Here is a 19,810-nt window from a genome sequence, read left to right as displayed (position 1 = left end):
AACAGTGCTTAATTGTTTGTTTTATCCATTGTTATACCCAGGTTTTACTTTGTTTTTCCCGGGATACATCTGTGTTGGGTCACTTTGCGTACAACAGTGCTTCACCACCAAGATCATACATAAGAGGTAAAATTTTAGTAACATAAAGGAAGTATTTTTAATGGTTTTATTTTAGTTTAGTTTAGTTTTTGAGAGAGAGAAGACATTGATCCGTTGCCTCCCACATGCACCCCAACCAGGGATCGAATCCGAAACTTGGGTATATGCCCTGACCGGAATCAAACCTGCCACCTTTCAGTCTATGGGACGACACTCCAACCAACTGAGCCACACTGGCCAGGGCAAGGAAATATTTTTAACACTTACATTATCATAGCAAGACTATTTGCTCTCTCTATTGCTGTTTTTGTCTTACCTTTTGACTTCTATTTTCCCTTTATAAGTTTATCACATGAATTTGCTTTTCTAATTATTTTAATTTTCTATATTTCTTCTCTCAAAATGTTCTACAGCACTTAAAATTTTGATATAATTTGTATGCTAATAATTCTTAGTGCTTTTTTCTCCTTTTTATCACTAGCTGCCTACAAGATAGTATCACTATTTCAAAATCCTGCATCACCTGACAACTGAACTAATTTCACCTGGAACCCTTTCCCAATTTCTCCTTTTTGTTAAGTGGTGAACACCCACCACTTAAAAGCTATTGTGTGGTCCCTCTGCTGGTCCCATAAAGAAATGGTTTCTCCTGTATCTCCTGAGTCTGAGTGTCTGCCTGATTCCTCCAACCCCTGCCCTAGGACAAGCCCCATCACACGCTGGGATCAGGCTCCCCCACCCAAGTCGGGGCTCTCTCTGTTCCATTGCTCCTACCTTGAACTTATAGAAGCCTTTTGTCTGCTTGTTTCTTTAACATCATGTGCTAAAACCTGATTGTACAACTTAATTGTCTAATGGAATCACCTCGAAACTCAGCCAAGGTTTAAGGCCGTCCATCAGTTGCTCCTGTCTTAACCCAGCTAATGTTGCTTTCCTGATTACCCCACATTACCCCATATTCATTCTAGCCTCCATATGTCCTCCACGTCTGGAAGAATTTCCACTGTCCCTCCCCCAAAATCATCTGTCCTTGAAGAACTAGCCCAGTGGTCAGCAAACTCATTAGTCAACAGAGCCAAATACCAACAGTACAACGATTGAAATTTCTTTTGAAAGCCAAATTTTTTAAACGTAAACTTCTTCTAACGCCACTTCTTCAAAATAGACTCGCCCAGGCCGTGGTATTTTGTGGAAGAGCCACACTCAAGGGGCCAAAGAGCCGCATGTGGCTCACAAGCCGCAGTTTGCCGACCACGGAACTAGCCTATATCCCACCGAGCCATCAATCCAGCATCAATTTCTCCCTCCTCTAAACCTCTAAAACACTTAAAGCCTGTGCCAGAAAATTTAGCAAGCATATCCTCAATGTTTCATGTTCCAATCTGGATTATAAGCCACATGATTGGGGGACTGGTCTTATACTTACTTTGTTTGCCTCTTGACATCTAGCACAGTATTGAGCACCCACCAGGTGCTCTGCTCTATCTATCTATCTATCTATCTATCTATCTATCTATCTATCTACCTACCTACCTACTACCTATCATCTATTTTTCCTTATTCCAGTCTCTCCTTACATACACAATCAGTCCTGTTGTCTCCACCTTCACTTAAACTAGTCATGGTTCTTATTCTTCATTTCCTCTTTGCCACCACCCCCAACAAGAACAAAAATTGTTTTAAATTTAATTAAAAATATTACCTTAACCCTTTGCACTCGCTTGCTTTTTTCTCGATTCCTTTATTCTAATGCTAACCGTGTCGAGTCACACTCGACATCCGAGCGCAAAAGGTTAAAGCTTAGAGCAAGATTGTATGTGACTTTTCCATAAACTCAATGTGTTAGAAAAACTATCAATATAAACTTAAAAACTTCCTAAAGATATTCAGGAATCTTAAAAGTTTTGAGGAAAAGCTATTTTTAAAGACTCTTTTAAACATTTGAATATGATGAGTATAATTTTTTGAGACAATTTTGATTTCAAATACTTAGCCTTATTCTTGGAACATATGAACTGTTTTGGGATTCATAAAGTATTACCACCGTATAGTTAAAGACATTTAATTTTTAACTTTTCAACACATTCTATAAATATGTAAACTAATGAGGCGTTGCAAAGCTTAGGACTTGCTTTAATGAATAGATTAGAGTTGTTTCTAGTTAGCAAAAACAATTCTAAGCTTAAGAAGCTTGAAAGCATTTGTTCTTTTAATTATTTTGTATGGCTTGCCTTGTACTTAAGTTTATACTGTTGATTTCAATTGATGAAAGGATTTGCTAATATCAATGATTGACTGGCATATTTTCAAATCAATTCCTTACCATAAAATGCAATGAAATGAGATTTCACTATTGTAGTTTTATTTTTTTAATCTTTATAGTTGAAAGTATTACATATGTCCCTCTTTTTTCCCCATTGACCCCTTCTAGCCCACCCCTACTCCCCACCCCACGCCTTCACCACCCTATTGTCAGTGTTACTATTGTAGTTTTTTAAAATTCCACTAATTATTAGTACAGTCACAAAGTGAGTTATTTTTTTGTTTTGTTTATTTAATCAGACTGAAACCCTCTATGGCTTTCTCTCCTAGGAAAACTAGGAATAGAAGAATATGCTGTCTTTTACCCACCAAATGGTAAGAGTAATGCTGTTGCTTCCTCTAGTGGGAAATAGGAAGATTACAACCTTTATAATAGGAATGACTTTCTTATTCTCTATCTTTAAATAGATAATTATCATCTAAAATACACTTTCTACAGGATACCGCTTTTAATGAGCTTTTCCACGTTTATAGCAGGTTTGCGCACACTATGATACCCTTTCTGGTCCTCCTTGAGACCAGTGGTAGTATTTGTGGGAAAACTCAGTAGACAGGTGTCTAAGCCCAGGGCACTTAGTTTTTCTCTGAAGAACATGACTAGTCCACCCAGGAGCTCCCCTTTGCTTTACGGGAGCAGGGCTCTGATGAGAAGTTGCCTTGTATTGCACTTTATTATCCTCACAATTTTAAAAAATATATATTTTATTGATTTTTTTTTACAGAGAGGAAGGGAGAGTGATAGAGAGTTAGAAACACTGATCAGCTGCCTTCCGCACACCTCCCACTGGGGATGTACCTGCAACCAAGGTATCTGCCCTTGACCGGGATCAAACCCGGAACCCTTAAGTCTGCAGGCCAACTCTCTGTCCACGAAGACAAACCGGTTAGGGCATGTCCTCATAATTTGAAAAATATAGTGTTTACAAAATAAAAAGATTATGAAGAAATATATCACTGAAATAATCTATTTTCATTAAACAAAGTGATCAAATGTATAATGACCTCATTACATATTCAATGTTTATTTGAGATGATTAAATAGTTTTTAAGTTATGCTTCTTGAAAAGCAATATACAGCAGTCCTCATTATGATACTATTAAGCTGCATCTTGAAGAAGGTCTTTTGCTCCAAGTTAAGAACATGGGCTTTGTAATCCATCTGACCTGGGTTCAGATCCCAGTTCTGCCAGCTCATCCTGTGTCCTTGGGTAAGTGACATGACTTGGCTGAACTTCAGATTCGTCATGTAGAGCGTATGGATAATAGATGGTACAAGGTATAACACAGCACAGTGCCTGATGCGTATGGAGTCCTCAGAAAATGCAGCTGTTGCCAGTGTGTTGAGCTTCTTTATTGACGACTCCATTTACAACTCACTGTCCTCTGCACCTCTCCGTGTGTGTCCCAGGTCCGCTTGGCCACCCTCCTGTACCCCCTTTAGCACTGGTGTCCTCTGGGCCCACCCACCTGGTTCTGCTGCCCTCCTTTTCACACGGTTTCAGGGCCTTCTTATCTGCTCTCTCGGCTCTATTTGTTAATTCCTCTAACATTTATATCTTCAGTTCTGACCGCTACAATAACTAACCCAAACTTAACATGTCTGAACCTGAACTCATTATTTTATCCTCCTATGCCCACTATTCAAAAGAGAAAAACAAAATTAAATTTTAAAGCAAAACAAAGAACGGCTGTTTCTCTCTCAGTTAATTGTTCTCATCTAACCACGTATTCAAGCCCAAAGCCTGGCAGTTGTCCTCTCAGTCTTGGACCCCTCATCTGGTAATTCACCAGAAGCATCCACTTTTATCTTCAAAATCCACGCGGGACCCCTCACTTCCTCACTACACTGCTGTTTGTCCTCCTCAGGGCTTTCCTGTCTCTGTTGCTCATTAATTGCTACAGACACCCCATTGGCCTCTCTTCTCCCAGCCTTTCCTAGCGTTGCTCTAGCTTTCACAATGCTTTCCTTTTACACATCTAAAAGGATAATGGCTATTTTTTCCTTAGAGGTTCCTTAAAGGCGCCTCATCTCTTCATAAGTAGTGTCCACGCCTCTTGGCATGGCACATGAGGACATTTTCTTATCATATCAATAGCAAACTATTAATCACACACACACACACACACACACACACACACACACACACACACACACACTCCTACTCTTACAAAAGCACCACGCTGCTTCCTGCCTGGTTACCGCCTCAGTTCCCAGGCTTGGAACAGCCCCTTCAACCTCTGCTCACCGGCTGCCAAGTCTCAGCTCAGCACCTCCTCCTCAGGAAGCTGCCCTGCACCCCAGGGTCGCCAAGGGCCCTTCTCTGGGCACCCATAGCACCCAGTGTAAAAAGCCTGGGTATCTCTTGCTATGTTAGCTTGACAGTGTTTGTTTATACTTTATCTCCCCTCTAGACTGCAAGTTTCTTGGGGTTCAGGACTATATCATTCATTTTCGTTTCCCCAGTATCTAGCTCTAATAAGTGTTTAATGATCATTTATTTGAACTAATTAGAGGCTTTTTAATTTTAACATGTATATAGAACCATAGTTATATCTGTCTCACCAGACACTTAATTTTCATATAATTTTTTATATTTGTCTAAATCAGGAAATAAAATACCTCTGAAAAGCCAAAAGAGATGTCTGTGGAGTGAGGTTACACCTATTCATCGGAGAACTTTGCCAACCTACTTTAGAACATACTAGCTCTTACTAACACACAGGTCTGACAAACCTGGTTTACTGTTTTTATGCCCCCTGTAAAAATGGAAGCATGGAAAGAGGCTGATAGAGTTAGAAGAAATGACTGACAATAGTAGAAGTGAAAAATCAGAGACCTTACAAAGGAAAATAGGAAACTATAAAACAGCATGTTAGAACATTGCAGTGAGTCAGTCCAGGACTGTTTTATATGAGAGCCAGTAACTCTGTGCCTTTAAAAAGGTTGTAGCCTTTAAAGGGTTGTAGCCTATTATAGTAAGTTAAGACATTTATAATGAGCACAAGGGACCCAGAAAAAAGTGTTGCTATAATAGCAGTAATAGTTGCAGCAACAATAGCTAACATTTTCCAAGCAATACTACACACCATGCAGAGTGCTAAGTCCATTACATGTATTAATTCGTTTAATCCTTACAAGAACCATCTGAGGCCGGTGCTAATATTTTCTATTATCCCTATTTATAGATAAAGAAGCTGAGGCACAGAGTGTTAACTCGCCCAGCTGGTGAGGGGTAGTGCCAGGCTCTGAACCCAAGCTCTTTGACAGCATTCTTAATCACCTTCCCTATTGCCTCAGAAAGCATCACTGAGTTTGTTACAGTATCTTTTAGAAGAAAAGAAAGTGGTTAACATATTGAAAAAGTAAAATATGTATATACTAGGTTCTAGAAAGACTTTCCTGCAGAATAAAAATAGTTTAATGCTTAATGGGGTAGCCCCACAGCTGTTCCTATACCAATTCTTCAGGATCTTTCTTCTCTTGGGTTGTTTTAGAACCTTCCCAGACTCAGGGAGGACTCTTCTCTAGGCAGTGAGTCTACAGTGGCCAAACAGGAAGAGGCAAAGACCAGTTGGTCTGTTATCCCTTTAGTTTTTACTCAAGACGATAATCAGCCAAGTTGTTATATTACCCAACATTTCTCAACCTCTGCCAAAGACAGGAGTACTTTGAAATCTCAAGGACACTTCTACCACCACCACCACTAACAACACCAAAACTGGCCTTGGTCTCCTGGTCTCAGTGGCCCACACGGAAGGGTGTGCCTGCAGCTCACTGACACTCCATCCCTGGCCAGGCAGGTACTCAAAGGGGCGGAGATTTGCTCACTCGCCCACCCACCCATGACCCCTTTTCCCACGTGGACATGACAGGCCACTGTGGTGTCAAATGTCACCTCTTTACCTCATGGGCAGGTTTCCGTGGAACTGCACGTTCATTAAACAGCTGGTGAGCAAAATTTCTGATCTGAGGGAGATGCTGCACAGGAATTTCATATGCTTTTCTTGTTTTTATTCTTTATTCAACATGTATAAATTGTCTTTTTTTTTTTTTCATTTAATAAATATGTACTGCTCTGGCTCCCTCTTCTAGGTGAGTGGCCCGCAGTAAAAGTGCCTGCTGCTAAGGAGCTTACATTCTAATGAGGGAGACATAGTAAATAAGTAAATAAGTAGCTCATGAAAATAATGTCAGGGAGCCAGGAACAAGAAAAGGGAGAGAAGTTGAGTATAGGTAGGGGATGGGGGCCATGGGTATTTTAGGGAAGGTGGTCAGGAAAGGAGCCTCCTGTCACTCTAGTGTCGGATCCAAGAGGACAAGGACCGGAATAGTTCTGGTGCCCAGCCAGGTATCCAGCACCTGGAGTCATGCATGGCAGCGGGTCCCTGGTCAGTCAGCATTCGCACATGAATGAGGGAATGAAGGTAGAAGAATATGGAGGAGCAGGAACAGAAGCAAGAAGGCAAGACTTACACATAGTGCTGGCTGAGACCGAAGCAGACTTCCCAATCGGCTGTGCCATTTGTTTCTGTAAGACAGAGAAGGTCATTCATTGCCAGGGAACATTAAGTAGAGGAGTTTTAAGACTCTGGAACAGTGGGCAATTCAACCAAGGGCAATTCTACCCCCACTTTCCAACCCTCCAAGAACGTTTAGCAATGTCTGAAGATGCTTCTCATTATCACAACCAGGGGGAAGAAGGTACCACCAGTATGTTGCAATGCTGCTAAATGTCCTACAGTGCACAGGACAGCTCCTTGCAATAAAGATTAGGGAAAGTTTTTTGAAGAAATCATGAAAATAGGTCATTTTAAATCTGTTTGCAAGTGTCCAGTTGATAAATAGCAATGCACTTTGTCATCTATATTAATTAAATAAATTCAAAACATCTCATAATCTAAAATTCATTTGATGTGTAACTTTAGACATAAGTTGTAAACCTAATTAAAATGTTACATCAAGTATGACTTTTACATTGATATTTAAATTCAGATATGTTCTGATGTTTGGGGAAATTTTAAGTACTAAAAGTAACAAAGTCATATTCTGAAGTTCGAATTCAGGAAGATCATGGAAATACTGAGAACACAATTTATTCATTGTCATAATCCCTATTCTTCCTGACCAGTAGGTTCATGTGGAATGAGGATAAACAGAGGAAATGATTATTTCAACAAATGAATTAAATAAACTGTATTATGTAATCCCAAATGAAAGAGTGTCAAAATTTGCTTTTAACTGGAGTGATGGTAAAATGAATCAGATGTGAGAGTTATGGTACAACTATAAATGTTAAGTATTAATAGAGACAGTGAGGAAATGAAGGGAAAATATTTAAAGTGCAAAGCATGTTAATATTTGGGGTATCTCTGAGTCATATTTACTATTTATATCTCATCTAGTTTAAGATTTATTTTTGTTGACAATGTTTACCATTCTGAGCTTTGTCAAAGGCCCGTTAAATTTGTACTTTGTGAAATTATTCCCATTGAATGGAGTGGGCAATTAATATTTAAGAATTTCTTCAGATTGATAAGGGAAGGCTAGGATCTTAAAATAATCATTCATAGCAGACTCTTAGGCTAGATAAGAGATGGTGTCTCACATCCCAATGTCTGCTAGAAGTAATACTCCCGGACGATGGCCAGGTGGGTGAAACTCAACCCTTGAAACACTGAAGTGATGAGAGCCAAAGGAAAGTATTTTAAAACACTGGCCAAGAACATGACAGCCTCTAAGATCAAAGACATGTTCTAGGTGGTATGTGCCCTAGAGTGTTAATGGATTCTTCAGTGCTTCTTATGCCTCCTACTTCTGTTTGCCAGAATCTTGACTTTGTCCTTCTTCAACAGAGTGGACTGTGTACCTTTTCTTGGAGTCTTAAGCCCTGGTTAATCTTGATTAAGCTGAAACGAATCCTTATCTAACACAGAACAAGATTTTCTTACATTTAAACTGATGCTGAAATGTGGTGCTCTCCAATCTGAGAGCATTAAATAGCTACAGTTATTGACGCATCTGCTGTGTATTAAACACGATACTTGTGTACTTTAAATATATTAACTCTGGTGTTTAGTACAACCCAATGAAGTTGGTCTTATTGGCCGGCGATTTTCAGGAAGAAAAATGGAGACTCGGAGTGTTGGTAGTTTGTCTAGAATCACACGGTATTCAAATTCCATCTCTGTGTGACTTCATTGGCCATTTCAAAGCCAACACTGAGCTACTGAGAGTTTCCTGTTCTATATGGTGATTACTTATTCATAAATTATTCTTATACTTTAATATTTTATTTATAAGCCTTGATTATATTTATAATTGCTCAGATTTCTATCATTAACAACACATATTGAGCATCTTACTCGTAGAAGATACTGTGTTGCATGGTAAAGATAATACGCAGTGTGAATTGTGGCCATTGCCTCAGATAGCTTATACCTTATGTGCTTAAAGAACAACTATCGATTTCAGAACTTGGGGGAAATGTAATGAAAGTATGATTAGCTGTGAGTTGTCTTAATACATGCATCCCTTTCTGCTGCTTGGCAGTTCACTGTTTCACTCACTGTAAGCTTCTAATTAAAAGTTCCTTGTCCTGACTAAGGTGTTCTTACACTTAGCAGACTCTTAATAAATATTTGTAGAAGAAAATCATAATAGTAAGGTCTTCATCTCTGAATACCTTGATCTGCTTTTGCAGATGTTTCTACAGTAACTTAGTGAAAGGAAAACATTTTTGCAGTAAGATTATAGGAGTTTTGTATAATAGCAATCTGCTTTGAGAGTTTATTCTGTTGGGAGAGAGAAAAACAAAAAAAATGATTATAATACACCATGATAAGAGAAGGAAACATTAGTTAAGTATAGACTTTGCATCATCAAGTGTGAGGCTGAGCACATTACATACATGACCTTATTTAATCCTCACAACCTCACTGGTATTATCCAATGAGGTTGAAGGATTAAAGGTGAAGACGGGTCTATTCCTAACCTTTGTAGGGCTCAGGGCAGGAGTGCAAATAGAGGCCCACCTACCATAAGTCTAGATATTTAAACATTATACATCAGACTAATAAACTGATAAAGTCTACTCTGTTTTCTTGTCTTAACAGATAAAAGGGCTGGGAAAAAGTAGGTGTAGAGTTATGAGTACACAAAAGAGTTTATTCTTGCGTTAGTATTTATTATTGTATTATTTATTTGTATTAAACTGTAAACCTACTTTGCCCATCTCTGTATTCCTTTATAGCAATCTGGAAGCCAGGTTCAAATTCAGATTCTCAGGCTCCTCAGCAGTCCCTAGCGGTGGTATCCCCACCCCTTCCCAGGCATGGCTCCATCCCACACCTGGACGGGCTTCATGCGTGTGCATGTGGACCTCCCAGCCTGCAGGTGCACGCTCTGTTCACACCTTCCACAAATAGCCCCTTTGTCCACCTCTCCACCCGGAGGGCGGCTCCACCGAAGAGGCCATGCAGAGCCTGGAAGCTGGCCAGGGCCTTTGGGTTGGGAATTTCAGTCTTGGGTACCTGGGTTGTGTTCTGAAAGGAGGGACATGGAGTCTGGCTGAGGGGTACAGTTAGAGGTGGGCCAGAGCAGGGCCTTTACTCCATGCCTCCTGCTCCTGCCTTGGTCTAAGAGTAGTACCGGAGGGGGAAACAGGCTAATGAACTGATACAAGCGTACGTAGTAGAAAGTGGGATAGCCAAAATCGTGCCAACTGTCTAGGTGCATAGAGGAGAAGGGACACCGCAATCAATCAGGGCAAGTGAGTTGATACAAGAGTAGGATTAGTGAATTGACTGGGGTAAGGAGCAGGGACTGTGAGGGAGACCTGCGGAGGAGTGTTGATTTTAAAACCTTGAAGGGGTGGGTCCAGCATGGGGCTGGAGATGGAGGAGAGCATTGCCTACAGCCCTTGTCCTAAGCCCAAGGCTGAAGGAGGGGTGGCAATCAAGTCGGTAGGATTAGAGTTGTGCTTGTGGGTTAGGGGAGAGAGAGGAGGCTGCTGATGTTGGATTCTGGCCAAATCCTGAACAGTGATGTGTCCTTTCCCCTAGAGGGACAGAAAGGAACAGAGTCACATTTAGGGCTGAGAGCTGAGGGAGAACTAGAAGGCAAAGATGGCTCACAGCTTTCTTCCCTGAAGACCAGGGGGGTAAGGAGTCCTTTACAGAAACTGAGAATCCAGAATGAGGTGCATGATACTGGGCTTTCCCAGTTTGACTTGCAGGTCAATAAGGACATACTGGTGGAAGGAGAGAGAAAACAAAACGACAGAGTAGCTACAGGTAAGGAGTGGGCTGAAGAGAGAACTGGCCACACGCATGCACACACGTGTACACACACAGCAGCAGGAGTTTCTGGGAGGCAGGGAGCCTGATCTGCCAGGGGCATCAATGCCGGGGAGGCTCCAGTTGGAGAAGGAACTTTTAGTTGCTCTGGGCCAAGACACACACAGGAGATCCCTGGGTTTAGCAGTAGAAGTTGGGGTTATAGGGCTAGAAACCAGTTTGCAAAGAGTTGAGGACATACAATGAGAACATAAAGGAAGTTAATTTAGATAATTTTCAAAAAACTAAGCTCGGCTTCATGGGAAGGAGAGAGTCTAGAGATTTGTTTGATGGGAAAGTGGGGTCCGGGGAAGAAAATGGATGTTTAATGGTGACCTTGTTGAGGATATTTATAATAATGTGTGATATCCTTGGCTGAAAGGCTGCAGTGGAATAGGACCTACTGGAGCCGTGAGTACTTTGCTAGGACCCACCCACCCCTGCCTCCCTTCATTAGTGGGAGAGAGAGCAGATGCCCCACTCTCCGCCTGGAGCCCTGCTAATCTGCACAGACTGATCGCAGTCTGTCCGTCACCACCCTGGGGCTCTCACCTCCTTGGCGTCTGTGGCTCTTCCCCCAGTGAGGCCTCCCCCTTCCCTCCATGGTTTCCCTTCATAGCACTTGGCACTGTCCAGCGTCTACTCACTATTTTGTTATGATATTTCTGTCTCTGATAAAAAGGAAGCTCTAACTGTCAGGACCGTGTCCGGCACATGTAGAGGCTCAAACATATTTGCTGAGTGTTGTACATGAGAGGAGGAGGTGAGAATGGATGGGCAGGATTCGAAAGCCGAGGTTGGCCAATTCTTTCTGAAAAGCACCAGGTGGGAAATATCTTAACATTTTCCGGCCACAAACAGTCTCCATCACACATTCTTCTTTGTTGCTTTAAAAAAAAAATCCATTAAAATGTAAAAGCCATTTTTAGCTCGTGGGCTGCACAGAAACAAGCCAGGGACCTGACTAGCTTGCCCGCCGTGGGGGAGTCAAGGAACCAGGCCTGGGGTACAGGTGAAGCTGTCAGCTCCTCAGGGAAGTGGGAAAACCTGAAACATGTGAGGGGCACTGGGGTAACGAACAGGCAGCAAGCGGCTCACGGTATCCCCCTCGCACCCCCTCCTCTGAGGAGCAAAGCGAGCTCTGGCATTGGGTGTAAAGAGCAGGAGAGGTTAGAAGAACAGGATGGCTACTCAGATAGGGATGAACAAGAACATTGATAAGCAGCACAGGATTCAGCCACAGATGGACAACACGAACGGGGTGTGTTCTGGAAGATTGAGAGGATGTGGGGGAAGGACACCCTGAGAATCACAGCTTGTGATGCCGTAAAAATCCGAAGGTGGTGGGTGGCACGCTTGTTCCCAATAATATTGGATTTTCCTCATATTCTTCTTTGATAGAATTACTTCTAGAAACAACAAAGGGATATGAGCTTATTTGTGAATGATCATATCAATATTAATTTTTATTAAGGGCCTATGATGATTATTTATTAACTAGGGGCCCAGTGCACGAATTCATGAATCTTGAAAGGAACTGTGGGCCTCTCGAGGCTGCGGTAGGCACAGGGGTAGGTCTCGGCTCATCCTCCGCGCCCCGGCCCGGCCCCTCCCATCGTGGCCCCCTGTCTGCTAGCAACCCCGCTACCGCTGCTCTGCTTCTGCTCCCATGCACTGATGACACCGGCCCTGCTTGCACCCGCTGAGGGCACAGAGAGATTAGGACTGGTGCCATCAGCAGGTGCGAGCAGCGGCTGCTGCCTGATCGCCCCTCAGGAGCAGGAGGAGGTGGAGAAGCCCTCAGGGGTGATCAGCGCCGGCAGCCACTGCTCCCACCCACTGATGATGCCGAGCGATTGGGACCAGCAGCAGGTGCAAGCGACGTCTCCAACACCAGCTGTGGGTGCAAGCGGGGCTGGCACTGGCAGTGGGTGTGAGCAGCAGCTCTGGTGCTGGCAGCGGGTGTGAGCAGGGAGGCTCTGGCAGTGGGTGCGAGCAGGGCCAGCACCAGCAGCAGGTGGGAGTGCCAGGTGGGACAGTGGCATGCGGGAGCAAAGAATTTTCAGTAACCAACAGAGGCTCGCCCCGATGACAGTGACCGGTGCCCTGCCTTGGTCTGGTGCCCCCATTCACCTGCTCCACAATCCTGCCATGGCCAACGCCCACCATGTTCCGTGCATGCCCCCTGTGATCAGCGCACGTCATAGCGACCGGTTGTTTGGTTGTTCCACCGTTTAGTCTACTTGCGTATTAGCCTTTTATTATATAGGCTGGCTAAGATACAGCCATATCTCATTTAATCATATCATGAGGCTCTAGCATTATCTCTGATTGACAGATAAGGAAACTGAAGCTTAGAGAAGTTAAGAATCTCACCCAAAAGGCATAAAGCACAAAGTTGTTAAATGATAGAGCTAGATGAACCCAATCGAATCTGTCTGACACTTAGTTTGTGCTCTTAACTTACCACGATAAGGTGCTAATTAATAAATTACTATCAGCATGGAGGGTGTCTCTAGTGACAAGTCCTATCGTCACTCTGCCTTGTTCAGACTTTTAGATGAGGACTTGGATGGTATACTTAGAATACTTCAGTATTGTAGGACCAGGAAGAGTAGGGAATACAGGATTGTCCCAAACTGGGATGGCTCACCAAAGAACAAATGTGAAAGAGGTGAGAATATAATCCTTTACTTAGGTCAGAAACAGCTGTGCAGTGTCTTAGCTGTGTGGTGTGCAGGGAGGGAAAATGCTTGGCGGTTTTAGTCACCTCACTGTAAGGACTGTGGTGAGCTGCAGCTGGTCCAGGGGAAATAGAGTAAGGAAACTCTTCAGGACCACTATGTGAGGACAAGTTAGACTTGTTCTGTGTGACCTCTGTGGTCAGACCTGGGAATAATAAGTGAGGCTTCCACGGAGCCAGAGCTCAACTCAGCATGAGAAATAACTCCCCCAAGTTCAACCTGTTCAACATTTGCAACCAGCTGCATTGGGAACTAATGCCTGCCCTGCCTCTGGACGTGCTTTAAATGGAGACTGAACAAGAATGTATTATAACTCACTCTAGATGACCTCGGAAGGCCCTGCCTCTGAGCATGTCGATGATTAAAGCATTTCTACACTATTTTTCAAAACAGTAAACTCAGCTTTCTCCTGTAATGTGTTTGCAGCCTGACTTGGCACAGTGATAGATATTCAGTGGTGTGTATATTGCAGAACTTCTGTTTTGAACCTACGTTGTACAAATTCTGATTTTTCACTTACAATGTGACAAGATGTTTAGCACACCAAGTTAGGCTTTGAGTATTTCTCTGAAGTGGATGTGTCATTTACTTGTGTGTAATTCTTGCCAAAGATTACATTGAATTTGTACTATATCCTGCCAATACTTTTTCTAAACCACATTCTATGATAAAATTTTTGACAAGTTTACAGAGGAATGTATCTATACAAGGGTACCTTGGAATGCTCCCTTTCTTTTTAACAGATTGTTTTCACATTTACAGGATAAATTTGTTTCAGGAAGGACATAATCTATTCATTTTCTGAGACCATATAATTAGTTCTTTACCTTAGATCTGAGAACTGCCTTCTAGTTTTGCCCTGTTTTGTAGTATATATTCAAAGTTTTAATTTTTCAACATTATCAATAGAAAATTAACTTGATATATATTGCAAACCTCTAGTTTGCTATTTTAAAGATATTAAAAAGCATTTATTTTTGTTAGTTACCATCACTAAGTCTTTCTGACATTCATGAACAAAGTAGAAACAAAAAATAGGAAAACTTTCTATTTTCAGTTTTAATCCTTTAAAGTTTACCTAATAATTCAGTGGGCATACTAATTGAAAAGAAATACTTTTTTATTTTTTTTAGGTGTAATCCCTTTTCATGGATTTTCAATGTATGGTAAGTTGAACTTGAAAACATTCACTGTTTTATTACACTTTAGAAAGTTAAACATGAAGATCACACTTTATAGCACATCACCACACACTTAAGTGATTGTGAACATTTTTAAACATTGAGTTTTGTATAAGTTTATATGTCCAATGGAAAAAAACAATGTCGTCATAATTGCTTAGATGGTGAGCGTGACAAATTAGAATTAAAACAAACTGAGACTCATAGACACAGACAACAGTATGGTGGTTAGGAGGGAAGGAAGATAGTAAAGGATAAAGGGGGCCAAATATTTGGTGACAGAAGATTGTTGTCCCCACTATTGCTGCCCCCAACCTTTAGGCTAAACAGAAATACATTAATGCTTTACTTTTGTAAAAAGAATCAGCAGTAAATTAATACTTTCCTTTGTAAAAAGGCCCTCAGTGTCCTACATCAGATAATCATGGTGAATGATGTAATACAAAACGTTGAAAACTAGCCTTTAGTGAAAAGGAGTCAAGGGGCCTAGGACCTTTGCCTTATGCTCTCCTTGACGGTGTCAGCTGGGGTGACTGATGCTGTAATGTAATGTTGCTGTGCACACCAGTAGGCTGGGGAAATTGTGGATTATAGGGTGCTCTGCTTTATCTCTTTTATAAGAGGAACTTAAAATAGAAAACCTACAAAGGTTAAGGACATAAATTTTACCTCTAATAATAAAAAAAATGCTAGCCCTTTTGTCCTATTTTAATAATTTCACCTGCAAGAATTTTTCAAGCAAATCGTTTTTAAAAGGTGTACTTGAATGATTTGGAGGACAATTAATGATGTCAGAAAGTTTAAATCTTCTAACAATTCTCAGAGCACAAAATGCATCAACTCCTGGTTGTTCACATTTCTAGTCATTAAAATAGTCTAAGGTTTATACACACAGGGAGAAAATGTTTGCTAAGGAAATAGATGATGCTATAGAGGTTAAGTATACTACTTTAGAAAAATATGTTAAGCATCCACAAATACTTGAGCCGTAACCACTTACTTAGTTAGAACCAGTAGACTAGAATAATCATAATTCATCCCCCCAGGAACTCTAGTTAGTCCCTTATTACTTCAGTTTTAGTTACTGTCTTTCTTTCAAATTATAATATTTATGTCTTAAAATTTGATTAAAACTTTCCTCTAGTTTAAACTTGTCTATGAATGAATATTACTATAAGAGATGGACTTACTCTTTCATTTTCATAAATTTATCTTTTAAATTTTAGTAGTTCTGCAATATTACCAATGATTTTTTTTTTATTCTTTCAGTTGCACCACTTTGTTTTCTATACAATGAACCTTCCAAATTGTATCAGATATTCCGTGAGATGTATGTGCGTTTTTTCTTCAGACTTCATTCCATCTCTTCTCATCCTTCTGTAAGTTCATAAAAAACTGGATCAAATCAGACTCTAATCTGTTTTTTATCCAAGAAAAAGTCTCTTACTCAATTAAAATATAAAGCAACAAATTTTCACTTCTGATGTCGCCAACAAGGTTCTATCAAATAAACAAAAGAGAAGAAGAAACTGATATTTAAATATTTTGGTAATAATTAAAAGGGGAAAAGTCCTTTATCAATTGCATTTAAATGATCGTTTATATGTTAAAAGAAAAATATAGAAATGTCTGTATTCTCCTCTTTGGCAAAAATGCCCACCTTCTTTGAAGACTGATTCCTTCACCTATGGAATGAGGTTAGCATTGTGTTTCTGTGGCCTGCAGAGCTGCAGCAAAGCCTACAGAGCATCCGGTGGCACTGGCTCATGGCAGGTTCCAATAAATGTGGCTGTTTTTATTGTTATGATTATCATCATCACCTCTTCTTTGTTGTTAATGAAAATCAAAAATGTATTTGTCACTTACTTTTCAGTTTCATGTTTGGCTAATTCTCAGTTATCATACTAGATATTTTTCTTGTATTTATTCAATAGGTAGCTCCTTTGGCCTCAATATGAAAGTCAAGGAGAAGCAGATTGGGCATTGAACATTTTTATCTGTCTTATTTTGGCTGGTCCTTTGTTGTATCTTCTCCCTGCTATGAGCCTGAGTAAAAGCAGTGCTTATTTTATTTCAGTTACACTTTTTCCACCTCTGGGCCTGTTTTGAGCAACTTGACTTACTCTCTGGAAGAAACATTAAATTGGAATGTGTCGGGGCTACCAAATTTCCCCAAAGAGGCACCTGTCACCGCTGCTAAACTAAATGGTTGTCCTTTATTCCCCCAGCAAACTATGTGTTCCTATTCCCCTTCCTCCACCTCCAGTTTGCTCTCACGCATCGCTAGTGAACGCTGGCAAAGAACAGAAACCAGGGTGTCACCAGTGCAAAGGAGGCACCACCAGTTATCCTGGTTTCTTCTCTCTGAGACACCTTGATTTAGTGCTTATCTTACATGAATGCTTAATCTAGAATCCTCAGAAATATATCAAGAATTCTCTTTTCTAATGCTTCATTCTTAGCATCAGATTTCTTACACTCATATTCTATACCATTCATGCTTCAGAGTTTTGACCTGGCTGCTCAGTACACACCCATGGGTTTTCCCCGTGCAGAGCTCCGAAGCTCAACACTAAGCCGTCTGGGTATTCCTCTGTCTCCATACTGACCCTGAGGTGTCCTTTGTCAGCTCATTGATTGGGCCAGCCCTGCCTCCGCCCTTCCTTTATTCCGTGGAATAAAGACTTAGAAGTGGCCGGCTCCTCTTCTGGCTTGCAGCTAGACTGAACTATTTGGAACCATTACAGCTCTTTTTCTTTAGAAATTCAAAAGAGGATTAAAACTTCCTTACCAAAATCAACCCTGAGGAATGCTGAGCTGCAAGAAAGACTTTATTCAGAGTTGTCAAGTAAAAAATGCACTTGCAAAACATCTGCTTAAATTGGTTACTTCCTGTACTCTACAAATAAAGCCCTTTTAGGAAAGTAGATTTCAGTAAAAAATAATCTTTGTATGAAATAATAAAAAATCTTGTTTGATAACTTTCTGGTGCAAATCTCAAGCAGTCAGCAGTCAATCTTTCCCTGTGGATGGATTTCAAAGAAAGTGGAAAAAATCAGGAAATTCTTTCCCTGATGGGTGAGGCAGCTGGCAGAGAAGAGATATGTGGGGGGAGAAAGTAAAGGGTGTGGCTGTGGCACCAGAGAAATACCTGGAAACTGGCATGCTTCCAGAAAAAACTAATTTGCTGGGCCTAAGTGATAATGCATGGCTTACAAAGTAGCAGCTTTCCTATAAAACGATGTTTTCTTTGGACTCTCTGAGTATTACATACCAAGTTATGTGGGGAGCCTATTGTGTTAAAAGGAGGCTCCATTGCATATCTGTAAGAGTAGGTTTCCATAAAGAGGAATAAAATGTATCTTTAAATACAATGTTGGAAATCATTAGTGTATGTCCTGTTTTTGGCCCTTAAACAATATAAAAATATGTTGACAAAAATATTTATGTTGATACTGGTTTTCTCATTTTCATTTGAATAATTTATCAGCAGAGTTAATTTTTAAATACTAAAATATGTATTCCTCTTGTGACTTATTATTGTTTGCAGGGTATTGTGTCACTCTGTTTGCTATTTGAGACTCTTCTTCAAACTTATCTCCCCCAACTCTTTTATCATCTACGAGAAATTGGGGCTCAACCGTGAGTATTTTCCTCTCCTAATTGAAGAATAGATTGTTTGACATTAGAAGGTTCTGTTTCATCATTGTAAATCACTTGCAAAGATGCAGTAATTTTTCAGAGAAATTAAACTAACAATTTTCCCCATAAAGTAGTTATCAAGTAGTAAATTGTAAGTCTGCATTGTACCAAAAATTCTTGAAAGGATTATTTGCTAGGATTTTTGTGCCTGGTATAATTATCACTAAAATGAACTAATTTCTATTCATAATGAAAGGTGTGGGCCAAAACTGAAGCAAAAGTTTGTGGAAACAAATACTATCTGAGAAATGTGATAATACTAAAATGAAGTCAGTTTAGGCTAAATTGATCAGAGAGCACTTTATGAGAGCTATGTAAGTTTAAAATTTGCTCTTGTTAAAGGAAACTAAATCAGTTACCTATCAATGGTTGTACACTGTGATTTTTCCTTCCAAAAGTTTTAGTATTTGTTCATATTTCTCAATATGAGTTATCAGTGAATATGCAGGATACCTCTGGACTTAAATTCTATTGGTTCTCTTCTCTTTTTTTAAATAACAATGTATATAAGGCAACATAAATTTCTAAATGACTTTACAGTGTTGTTACTATATTCTCTGTGCAACAATTTCCCCCTATTCAGGAGGGCATATATGAAAGGAGCATTAACTCTTTGAGGCCACAAAAGGAGTTAATGAGAAATGGAACAGTTTAATGTTTATCTTATCCACACTTAAATCCACAGCAGATGGATGGATGAGTGGGTGGATTTCAGAGACAGATCCAGATTCAAATTCTAGCTCTGCTAAATGGTATAAACCTGGTAAAGTTATTTAAATTATCTAAGTCTCAATTTCTTTCTTTAAATCAAGATAGTTTAAATTCCTCATTTTTTAAATCAAGAGAATTTCTACCTCATGCAGTTGTTTCAAGATTGAATGATTAGATAGTTAGATAGCTAGTTAGATAGATAGATAATATATAGATCTCTTTCTTTGTCTCTCTATTTTTTTCTATAAAGCACCATTGAATTTCAGACTTCTTAGATCTTAGAACTGCCATTTATAAAAACAACATCTCATATCATACATTGATAATACTAAGTTGATATTATTTCCTTGGTATCCATTAAAAAACAGGAATCTGTTAATGATGAAGATTATAAGACAAGAATGTGGTAGAAATATTGTATATTGAATATAACTAGACTTTACTAGAATGAAGACAGTTGATTGCTAGAAACTAAAATTCTGATATTTGATATTTTTTTCTAGCCTATTTATACACTTTAATCATTAAAAGTAAATTTATTTTAATGACATGATAAACATTAAAATTCTTATGCAGGAAAAAGTATAAAAATTTAATTGTCAAGCTAGAAATAAAATTTTTAAAGGCTTTCGTGAATTAAAACTGATAGTGTTGGAAGGTTTTTAATTCAATATTTAATTTCTTTAGATAGAGAACTACCATATTTTCCAGCGTATA

The 19,810-nt window shown here is 40.0% G+C and overlaps 1 protein-coding gene across 3 annotated transcripts in view; it reads left to right on the top strand.

The window, feature by feature from the left end:
- The window catches only part of TBC1D19 (TBC1 domain family member 19), a 102,974-nt gene that overhangs the window by 67,822 nt on the left and 15,342 nt on the right, over positions 1 to 19,810 (top strand). For all 3 annotated transcript variants that reach the window (XM_079767406.1, XM_079767408.1, XM_079767407.1), the window contains 5 exons: positions 42 to 126; positions 2,692 to 2,736; positions 14,633 to 14,665; positions 15,950 to 16,059; positions 18,231 to 18,322. In XM_079767406.1, the coding sequence (XP_079623532.1) occupies positions 42 to 126; positions 2,692 to 2,736; positions 14,633 to 14,665; positions 15,950 to 16,059; positions 18,231 to 18,322 (365 nt within the window). The remainder of the gene's footprint in view (positions 1 to 41; positions 127 to 2,691; positions 2,737 to 14,632; positions 14,666 to 15,949; positions 16,060 to 18,230; positions 18,323 to 19,810) is intronic.

The sequence above is a fragment of the Cnephaeus nilssonii genome (assembly GCF_951640355.1).
Source record: "Cnephaeus nilssonii genome assembly, chromosome: 1".
Taxonomy (NCBI): domain Eukaryota; kingdom Metazoa; phylum Chordata; class Mammalia; order Chiroptera; family Vespertilionidae; genus Cnephaeus; species Cnephaeus nilssonii.
The sequence above is the reverse complement of the archived record's forward strand: the minus strand, read 5'-3'. Positions and strand labels throughout refer to the sequence as shown.